The sequence below is a fragment of the Vidua chalybeata genome, chromosome 2, assembly GCF_026979565.1.
Source record: "Vidua chalybeata isolate OUT-0048 chromosome 2, bVidCha1 merged haplotype, whole genome shotgun sequence".
Lineage (NCBI taxonomy): Eukaryota > Metazoa > Chordata > Aves > Passeriformes > Viduidae > Vidua > Vidua chalybeata.
Genome location: NC_071531.1, coordinates 63,485,391 through 63,496,247, shown reverse-complemented (window position 1 = coordinate 63,496,247; position 10,857 = coordinate 63,485,391). Strand labels below are relative to the sequence as shown.

General features: G+C 37.4%; 1 protein-coding gene and 1 long non-coding RNA gene across 2 annotated transcripts in view; both read left to right on the top strand.

Moving 5' to 3' along the window:
- The first annotated feature begins 556 nt into the window (after positions 1–556).
- On the top strand, positions 557–6,943 carry LOC128784656 (uncharacterized). The gene is made up of 3 exons (XR_008429569.1): positions 557–642; positions 4,727–4,852; positions 6,700–6,943. It is a non-coding gene; the product is annotated as an uncharacterized LOC128784656 (long non-coding RNA).
- Positions 6,944–9,182: 2,239 nt separating this feature from the next.
- The window catches only part of GUCA1C (guanylate cyclase activator 1C), a 40,356-nt gene continuing 38,681 nt past the window's right edge, over positions 9,183–10,857 (top strand). Inside the window, exon 1 of the mRNA XM_053935382.1 lies at positions 9,183–9,386. Coding sequence (XP_053791357.1) covers positions 9,183–9,386 — 204 coding nt within the window. The remainder of the gene's footprint in view (positions 9,387–10,857) is intronic.

Genomic DNA, 10,857 nt, shown 5'->3' with positions numbered 1-10,857 from the left:
CTGCAGACACCTAAGTCAGAGGACGAGATGTTCCAGGTGTCCAAGCAGAGATTCTCCCTGAAGGAGATCACACTGGAGCAGGCACCCACACTGCAGCCCATGGAAAGGACCACACTGTGGAAGGTGCACGTGCCCTGAAGGAGCCATGGTCCATGAAGAACCCATGTTGGAGCAGGTTGATCCTGAAATGCTGTAGCCCATGGGAAAGAGCCATCCTACAGGAGAGGAAAAGAATGCAGAGAAAGGAGAGGCAAAGAGGAGCTGTTATGGACTTACTACAGCCCCCATTACCTGTACTGCTTGGAAGGAGGGAGTAGAGAAGTCAGGAATGAGAGAGAGAATTTGAGCAGGTCAAAAAGAGGGACTTTGGGGAAGGTTTTGTTTTGTCTTTCTTTCTCTGGTTGGTACTCTATTTTAATGGAGAATAAACTACATTAATTTTCTCCAAGTCAAGACTGTTTTCCTCATGAGAGTAATTGGTAAGCAAACTCCCTCTCTTTAACTTGACCCTTGAGCTTTTTCATCTTCTCTTTTCCCCTGTCCTGCTGAGGAGGTGGAATGAGAGCTGTTGGGTGGGCATCTGGCCACAGACAACCCAACACAACCACAACAGAAGTTGTTACACTTGAGGAGTTGCTCTGGGTAAGTACAGCTACTCAGCTTGATTATTTTTACCACTCCAAGTTACATGTGCTTAGTTGCCATGTTTTGCCTCTGTGGACAAATTTGCCCCCAATTGTTTCTACAGCTGTAGAACTGTAGCACTGCAACACCATTCAGAGAAGCTGCAGCTCACCCTGTTCCCATTAATAAGTTGCTTTTCTGCAGCTTCTGCAAACTGCTAATTCAATTTAGAATTAAAAGCTTTCAGATACCTTTAAGGTGAAAAGTAAAGAGCAGATATTTGCATGCAAAGTTTGAATTGCTTCCCCATTAAGGACCCGGGATTTTTTTTTTCAGAAACCTTTACTCCAGTACTGCAGACTGGAGTACTGGCAGTACTGTGTTTTAAAAACTCCAATGTCACCTTTAAGGCATAAGAGGACAAATCAACTGTCATTATTCACCTACTGATGATAAAGAGTTAATTTGCTCAGCTAGGGCTTCTATACCCTCCTGAATTTAATTTCTGTTCTCTCCTTTCTCTATTAGCTTTTGTTCAGTTGTTTCTTCTTTACAATTTTTTTGGCTCCTTTTATACACACACAATTCCTTGTGAATGTAAATGCAATTATTTTTCTTTCTAAATAAGATTCCTCCTAAAAAAATTAAAATAATCCTATGTCCAAGTAAAAAATTTTCTTTAAAGACATGCTACTGAACAGGTGTTACAATGCTTTGTGGATGCTCTTTCCAAGAAAAAAAGCATGATTTTATTTGTATTCTTGAATTTATTAGCAAAAATATGTTTAATACTTCAAGGAGTTTTCTTAAATTATGTGAAGTAGACACACAGGTCAAGCCTAATTCAGAAAACCTGAGCATGGCTTTAGCCTTCAGTTATTGTTGCAAAATATTTTGGCAGTCAAAACTAGCAAAAGAGTAATGAAGACAGAATTTATTTCACTTAATTTATTTTTGTGGGGGTTTTATTTGTGGTTTTTTTTGTTTGTTTTTTGTTTGTTTGTTTGCTTGCTTTGTTGGTTTTGTTTGTTTGTTTTCTTTCTTGGGTTTTCTGGGGGGTTTTTTTTGTTTTTTTTGGTGGGGGGTTTTTTGTTGTTGTTGTTGTTTTTTGGGTCTGTTTGTTTTTTTTTTTTTGAGGAAGAGGAGCAGAGTGAATACATTAATTTCTTTGCTAACAGCCTGGAAAATAGATCTCCAACTCATTAATGCAAAAGCAAGAATTAATTTTGAGTAACTCTTCAGACTGATAGAACTGCTCTAAGAGGTGTATCTTATGTTTTAGACAAATCATATCAACATGGTGATTTTTAAGAACTGTGAGAGAAAGAAAAACTAGTCTATTAAAGGGTCTTAGTCTAACAGCTATGGGGAACCTACCTGGTTTCACAAAGAGAATAGGAAACTCCCACTTCTTAAGCTACAGAGCACATTTCTTTTCATGAAATTAAACCTTCAGACAGCTTTGGAACCCCAATCTGTTTTTTTCCCCCTTAGCTTCTTTTCAAATTGTGATTGCAAGTCTGAATGAAATTTTTCACAGCTTAGAGTTCAAGTGATTTACTCTTAATAGTGAATGCTGATATTATGACCTGTTCCACAATGATGAAAACACTTTAAAAATGCAAAGAAGAAGTCTGCAATAGATCAGCAAAAATGTCTGGAAACAATGATCTTTGCATTCTAAACACTAACAGATTTCCTTGCCTTTATTTTAAATTGCATGTGCTGATTAAATTCCTCCTCTAAATACACTGGAGTTGTGCCTTTTTACTCATAGAGCGCAGCTTCTCAGTGTAAGTCCTCTAACATGTATTTTTACAAAATATATTTATTTGAGTGTTTTTTGTAAAAATACACGTTAGACAAAAACAAAAGCAATAGTCCTTGTCAATACTCAGTTAAAAGAACACTCAAATAAATGTTGTTCATGCCAGTATTTTTTCATATCTTAAAGTTGGTCAAGAATTCCAGCAGCCAGGAACTACCTTGAGATTGCTGTGGCAGCATGAAACAACTTTAGAGCACAGTCAGAGCTGCATAGCACAGTGGTTATGAAATTCCTCTTGAGGAATATAAGCTATAAAAGTTTGAAAGACCTTCATGCATCTTTTTTTTTTAATTAAATTCCATGCTGGTTTTATTTTTGTTCATTACCTCTCAGGGTGTAATATCAAATGCTGATAGTAAGACTAAAAGATATTATTTTCCTCTTTGTTTTCTTTGTCCTATCCCATTATTATTATACTTTGCTCTCAACCCTTCAGAGTCCTTCTGACAGAAAAATACAGGAGTAAAAAAAGTTACCAGGTTCTTTCAGTCTGAACTCACGTAAAAAATTGGCATCCTGGCTGTCCAGAGGTTTTGGATATGGTACAAAGTAAGTTACTGGAATCACACAAGTCCATTCTACATCAGCTGCTGCTGACCAGGCATGGACCATGGATGGACCTTACAGGCCACTCCTTACATGTCCTCTGTTATGGATTATTAACCATGCTGAGTTACTAGCTTGTAATTCTCTACATGCTTATGAATATTTGTAGGAGTTCTCAGTAGTTCTCACTAGAAATACATTTTAAAGGGACTTTCGGGTTGCCTATATTCAGAATATAAAATGAAATGTTCTGTTTAGATTTAAAAGATCTCATACTGTTTAAAAATTAAAGAGAAAAATTCTATCTATCACCATATCCACAAAGCAGACTATGCTTGCAAACTGCAGCAAAGCTGTAAACTGCCAACATAGCTTTTCAAGGAAAACTTAGTAGTCTGAGGGGAAGCATGGCAGAATTACTGAAGTCCTTTCACAGGGTAAATTACATTAAATTACATTTAATTTTCAAATATTTTCTCCCATATGTTTTCTCCCAAATTTCCCTAAAAATGTTCCCTAAAGAACATTTTGTTATTTAACAAAAGAAGCAAAATGTGGCCGATTCTGGGCTTCCAGAGTTAGTAGAATGTTCAGCTATAAGCACAGATGCACACAGAGCACAGATATCCATATTTGGATTTTTCATGGGGAGGCATCCCCTGCTGCACTGGACTTGAATATGTGGACTGGACTTGTTTTTCCCACTGAGTCCCTCTGGTCTGTGAGAGAATCTGGTGCTTTGTGCACCATGAATTCCCCTGCCTCTTCACATTGCTCTAATCTTGCCACTTAGATAATCCCAGACTCTGTCTCAGGGAGGGACTGACAGATTACATGCAATACTTCTCTCAAATCAAATTGTGACTTATTAAATGTCAGAATTCTTTAAAAGGTGGTGTAAGCATGTCATATATGTTCTTCAAATTGAGTTTATATAATCACCAAATATTATTTGTCCAATTGTTTCACTAATTCCTTTCAGTGAATTTTATGATATTTACTATCCTTCTGAAGAAAAAAATAAGCTTTTTTTATCCTATCTCTTTTTTCTGCTTAGGTAGAAGAAAGGGGATGGTTGCCTTTCTTCTTTTCTTTTTTTTTAATACAGAGTAGTGTGTGTTGTGTAAGAGTCCCAGAAAGATTATGGTGTCATCTTAATGCTTTATAAAGGGCTTTAGTAGCATTAGAGTATTAAGTAACCTTAACAACAATTCAGAACCCACTTACAAAACTAATTTTAAAAGGCATCTAATGAAGTTTGAGAACCACAAGAAATTATTATTTATTGTAAAAAGATAAGAGGAAGAATTAAAGTTTAATTGCCATCTAGTCATTTCCTCAGTGTAGGCTATCACAACAATTTGTTCTCTTATTAGTTGGTATCAGAAGAACCTCGTTGTCCCTTTATGCTTCATGATTTTGATAGCAGACAGATTCCTGCATAAGTATTTTTGTCATGTAAGAAAACAGATACAGGACCTAAAACAATAACAAGGCACTAATTTACAGGTTTATTATTATGTATTCAGAGTTGTGTATTTTCACATACAAGCACACTGTGAAGCTTACAAGCAAATTAAATCAGAAAATATCCTAAAAAAGAAGCATTAAACCTGTGTGAAAAAAAAATTATAGGAAGATGCAAATAGAAACTGTAGAGAAAATATAATTTACATGAATGCTTTTATGGTAAATATGCAATTTACAAATAAACCTTTTATTTACAAGTAAACCTGCAATGAGGCAAACCTGCATTGTACCCAGACATCCATCTAAGACAGAACCTTCAGAACACCATAATTTTTCCAAAATGATTGATCTTCAGTCAGTCAGTCTGACCACCAGCTGGATAAGGTAAGCCAGTTAAACACTCTCTGGGTCATGTCTGGTATAAAAATAGCCACACTTCACTAGACAGGTCTAAGATACCCAGGTCAACTCTCCTGTCTCTGCTCTCCTGTCTCTGGCAAAAGCCAGGAGCATATGCCTAGGGAACAGGCACCCCTCAATCACCCTCTCTGCTTCCAGCAGCCTATGGCCACTCATTCAAAGAAGAGATTCAACAAATGAGTTAAATGGGCTTTTTCTGCCTGAAATTATCTATTTTTTTAAACATATATTTACTTTTAGCCTCCATACCACCTCGTGCTAATCAGTTCCACATTATAATTGCACAAACATTCTTTTTTTTATTTTTTTTTTTAAGAAATCTAATTCTTTCTCAAATTGTTTTGCAGCAATGTTTCAAAGAATTCCAGAAAGTCTGTCTTGAGGTTAAAGGCAAATAAGACTTTTCATTTCAGGGACCTGTGGTTTTTATGTCTACACGTAAGATCATTGCCTGTCATTGTAGTAGGGAGACCAGATAAAACATTTAAATGGTGCTGTCTTCTTACATCTTTAAGTCCAAATGTTTTATTCTTGTGGCTTGCAGAGACTGATGGTGCTAATATATAACACTGAGAGAGACTTAGTGTGAATTTTACTTTGGGGAAAAGTTGGGGTCAGAGTTCAGTCTCTTGAAACTTCTCCCTATAATAGATGTGGATTTCTGTGTCCTGATAGTGTTGTCCTCATTGTCTGCAATTCTTAAGTTTCAAATGCTTCATTGGACTTTCCCCTATCTTATATAGAAAACATCATCTATAGAAAACTTGAAATTTCCTAGATACAGGCTAAGCCCTTAAGGCTTTTTATTTTGTAACCTATGTTAGTAGCCTTCAGTCCCCACCATCACATATGAAGGTCTAAGTGCCATCTGGAACAGGGCTAGGAGGTTCCAGGTGACATGGGTGGTTCTTTACAATCATATTCAGAGGCAAATAAGCACATGCTTATTTGAAAGAGACACTGCTCAATAGGCAATAGGTTTCTGTGTGTGTAACCATTGATACTGGAATTAAGTAATTTGAACTAAATTTTGTTTTTTACTGTGAGCGTAAGTTGAGTTTTTTTTCTTTTCAGGCCTCACATTTATGGCATAATTTAACATATAATTTTTTCATCCTTTCTTGGAGAGCCTTTCATTCAGTCCCTCTGATAGGTGTTGCTTATCTTTTCCATCTGCCTTTTCTCCCTTTTGTATTACATTGCTTGCAGACCTACAATGAGAGTTCCCTGCTTCTACATTCTCCTTCATTCTACTTCTGGACTTTGTTGGAGGGTAATACACATGAAAAAAAATGTACTTCCCAGCTAATGTGGATGTGGGCATGCAATAGGTCTGAGAAAATTGTGCTTTAAATAGTGAAGTAACTTTTCCTCAGAGTGAAAGTGAGGATATTAAATGGCTAAAAAGAACAGTGTTGCCAGCATAGCCCTTCTAATCTGTGTGCACTTCATCACTATAATCCCTCAGTAAAGCTATTCTAGCAGGAACATGGCCAAGAACTCCTTGAAAAGCAGCTTCTTCTCCTACTTGCACCTAATTCTAGCATCCAATGTTTCCATTTTAGTCTGGTTTATTGCACTGCTTCTTGAAGTCTTCTCATGTTTTCTTTTAACTCTTTTTAAATAATGACCTTTGCTGATAAGCATGTCATGCTTGTTCATATGCTTATTTTTTTCAAATGTTCCACCTTAAAATTTGATGGTTTTTTTCAGATTCATCAAATAGATAATTTAGTATAGCTTGGTGATTATCATGAAGAGTTATTTAAATGAAATGTAGATTTTTCTGACATTTTAACCTTGTCTTCCAGAAGGAAAATAACAACAGAGCTCGGAGAGTCTTCCATGCCATATGAAAGAAATATGCACATTTTCAAGGACTGAGATGGCTTATTTCTTAATATTCCCATTTTTTTTGATGTTGCTTTTTTCAGAAGAAAGTTTGAAAATGAAAATGTACAAAACCAATTGCAGGCCACTTTATTTACTAAAAAAACCCTGTCTATGGCTTCTGAAACCTGTGGTTCAAAGCTTTGATTTTTTTTTTCTTTTGAACATTGCTGTTATTTTGGGAGGGTGGGGGGGGTGAGGGGGAACGAATTCTCAGTAACATTTGAGGTTTTTAAAACTTTCTCTTTTCATTGAACAAGAAATTTGGTAGATATACACTTGGGAAATTCTGTGTTGGCATTTCCAGTTCCTAGCTATTGAAAATTTAAATGTGATGAAAAACAATAAAAGACTGAAGATTGCCATTTTAAGCTGCCTTTCTTTTGCCTGCTGTTCTTTGTTATTTAAAATATGGCATTCTTTGCCTGCTAGGGATATTTTGAAGTGACATATTTCCAAATACCACTTCACATGTTTCAGATTCTGGTTTTATTCAGTACTTCATAAAGAAAATCCCTGCTGCTTCTCAGTATTGAAGGTCTTGATCTTATAACTGACAGGATGTTAGTGGGCAGCTATTTTTGCTCTGGGGAGACTGTTAGAAGTGATGCAAGGAATGAGTAGAGATTAGGAAAAATCACATTTTAATGATAACTACATTATATGTCTCTGTTGAAGTCCTCCGGGCATTCACGTACACTTTTCCCCCCCTCTCTCCCTCCTCAGCAGCATTGCCCTGACTAGCTGCAGACTCTGGTTTATGCAACATAGGTGCAAATATGTGCTGAAAGTCTGTTCCAGCAACAGCCCAGCTCATTGCCCTTTTACACTGAAGGCTTGTACCCATTTCTGAAACTATCTTACATTCTGATCTTACATGATCTTTTACAGAGCAAGAGCAAGTCACAGCTCTTTATTTGCCTAAAAATACTGGAGAACCACATGAACCTGCATACAGTGGTCCTAAACGTTATGTATCAGAGGCAGCTTGCCCAGCTGGTTCCACCACCAGTGTACACCCCATGAATTCACCACCACAATGCTCATCACTCCTGGCACCTGAAAACCAGGACTCATGACATGTCCAACAGTAGCGTTCAGTTCTTTTGCCATCTTGAAGGAACTCTCCTGACTGTTGACACTGCTTTTGCAACTGAGCAAGCAGGAGCCTTGGCCAAGAGAAAAATTGGTCTCATGCAGCTGCACAGCACTCAAGGGCAATGGGACTGTGCCCTGCTCTCCAGAGTAAAGTTGCTTGAATGGTGCTCACCTTGCTCTGGTGAGACATCACTGCAGTGCCAATGGTGAGACACCATCTTGGCAGCAGCCTTAGGTGTAACAGCTGTATCTTTACATTCTACCAGGGTAGTCTCTAACCACTTCATGCCATAGTATCTGCTGTAGGGCTTAAATGCTGTAAACCTGTACACTGCTATCTACTGCAATACAGCACAGACATTATGACACTACAAGTTTCCACAAACAATTTTGAAGCATCAGAAGCAGAAGTCCTGCACCCCCCATACTGCTGGCCACCCTTTTCCACCCTCACTTTATCTGTTCTTTTGTAAAACCCACTATTGTGACACCAGGCAATGCAAAAATGTAAGCAATGTTTTCTAAAGCTAACTGTATTTATTTTGCAATCTTATTGCAAGCTTTGCCACTTGTCCCCAAGTGCAACCACAAACACTTCTGCTGGTCTAAAGGAAGGGAAAGGATGGAACTGAAAGAGCAGTGGCAGTGGGGAAGCAATTTTCCAGACAACACTGGCTTACAGGAGACTCAGTTGCTTGTAGAATTCCTGTCTAAAAACAAGTTTTTTGTGCTTAGTGTACGGCCACTTTCAGTTTTTTCAGGTTATCCAAGTCAAATTGTGTTTCAGTTTTGACCTCTAAGGTAAGATTTGGATCACCATATATACAGAAATAATAAAAATGAAAAGTCAGCTGCACAAAATGTATACAAGCTCCAAGGCAGCTGCACAAAATGTATACAAGTATTAAAATGGTTCTAAGTTTTTGTTAAAACTTTATAAATTGTAAAAATGAAGGTTTAGAAATTACCCTCAAAGTTCCTGCATGTTGTTTTTTTAATATTCATCCAGTTTAAACACCTTTAGCACCACAGATGCAAGTACAAGATGAGAACTGGTATAATCAGTTCATCTGAGGCTCTGCAGACTGACTGTGCACAAAGACTCTAATTAGCTGCTAAAACCACAGGGTACTAAAACTGGGTGCCAGTAATCTTTCTAGGGTGCTATATTTACTTAGTCTATCTCAGTAGTGATCTGTAATAGGTTTAAAGTAGCTCTCAAAGGCAGAGTTGGTGTTTGAATGATCATTGTTGGGAAGCAAGAATCAACATTTGGATGAATAAATGCTGAAAAAGATTACCTGGTATGTTTGATGCAATGGGTGCTGCTGGATCAGCAGATGACATTAATGCTATGGAAATTCACCACTGGTACACAAAGTTTATGAAGGAGTGCCCATCCGGTCAGCTTTGTCTGCATGAATTTAAACATGTCCTGGATCTACATGGACTTACTCCTGAAGCTAACAACTATGTTGAACAAGTATTTCACACATTTGACATGAATAAGGTAAGAATTCATTCTTGACTTCCCGGCTTTCTTATGGCTGTATCATTTGATGCACTCAGAGACACGCCTCAGAGAGCTGCAAGCTCCCTGCTCAGAGGTAATGGAAGCGATTCAATAGAAAACTCCAAGCAGATAACCAAGAATGGCTGGCAAACAATGTTGAATGCTCTGTTCCCAGTACATTTTGCCAATTTGAATACAGTCATTCTAATACACCCTGATGGTTTCTCATTTTTGAAAACCAGATTTTTATTATTATTTTCAGTGTGCATTAATAATTGAAATTTTTTTTATATAGCTGCTTGTAAAATCTTTCTAAGGCAGTGAGTGTTCAGCTGGATCCATAGGTATTAATGCTTTCAGATTATGCAACATAGACACAATAAGATTCCTTCTGTTGCAGGATTCATTCAGAACACCTTCTGTGGCCTAATTCGGTATCAGTCAATCCCCCTTTTCCAAAGGTACATATTGGTTTTGACCCATCATCCCGATTTTACTGCTTAACATCCTAGGTCCTGCTAAAGATCCGTCCAGCAGCTGTTAGATGTGTTGCTGTATTATGTTATTCCAACTCAGCCTTCATACAGCTTCCTCCTAGCTACGAGACTCATCCGGAGTTATTTTCCCCTTAAGCCACGGTAACACTTTCTACCAAATGTGACAAAAGGAGTGAAGAGTCATCTGTAATTCCTAAAATAGTCACAGAAATTAGGCTTAGGCTGAATTGTCAATAATAAAAACTCAGCTTTCGGCTAATAGAGCAGATGGGCCCATCTTGGTATAAAAAATATTCAAAAAAAACAATAAAGCATTAATGTTCTCTACCCACATTATTTATCTCAATGAGTTCAGAGATATGCAATTATGTAATTAATTATACTTGTTTCAAAAAATGTTGAGAGTATAAGGTACATCGTGTGTTTTTACTATTACACTGTTTTCTTGTGTTTCCATACACATCTCCACTCCCAATTCAGCTTGCTTTTTTGGAATTTTGTAATTCTTTCTTCCATAATCTTCAAGGACTCTTCCTATAAAACAAGGCTCCTTGCACGCTCTTTTCTTCCCACCAAATGGTTAAACAGACTGAAATTTGATTAAGTAGTATCACCTAACTCAATAAATATGCTAGTTACAGATGATGAGCAAACTTCCAGTCTGCCTGACTGGCAGAAATTGTTAATTTGCTGTCCTCTTTTGAACTAAAAATTTGATGCATTAAGTTCCCCAGAAAAGCTTTATGAATGCTAACCTTCCTGGACAGCGCACACGGACAGTGTCTGAGCTCACTGAAGAGCTTTTCCAGTTTAAGTTGTTTAAGCATTTCCAGTTTAAGTTGTTTAAGCATTAATGTCCACTGCAAAAAGCCCTTGAAACTTCAGTGCTCTTGAAAAGCGTGGGGAGCTTTGGGTGTTGGGGATTTTGGCTCTTTATTTTATGGAGGAACATCCTTTTTGTATTGTTGGTA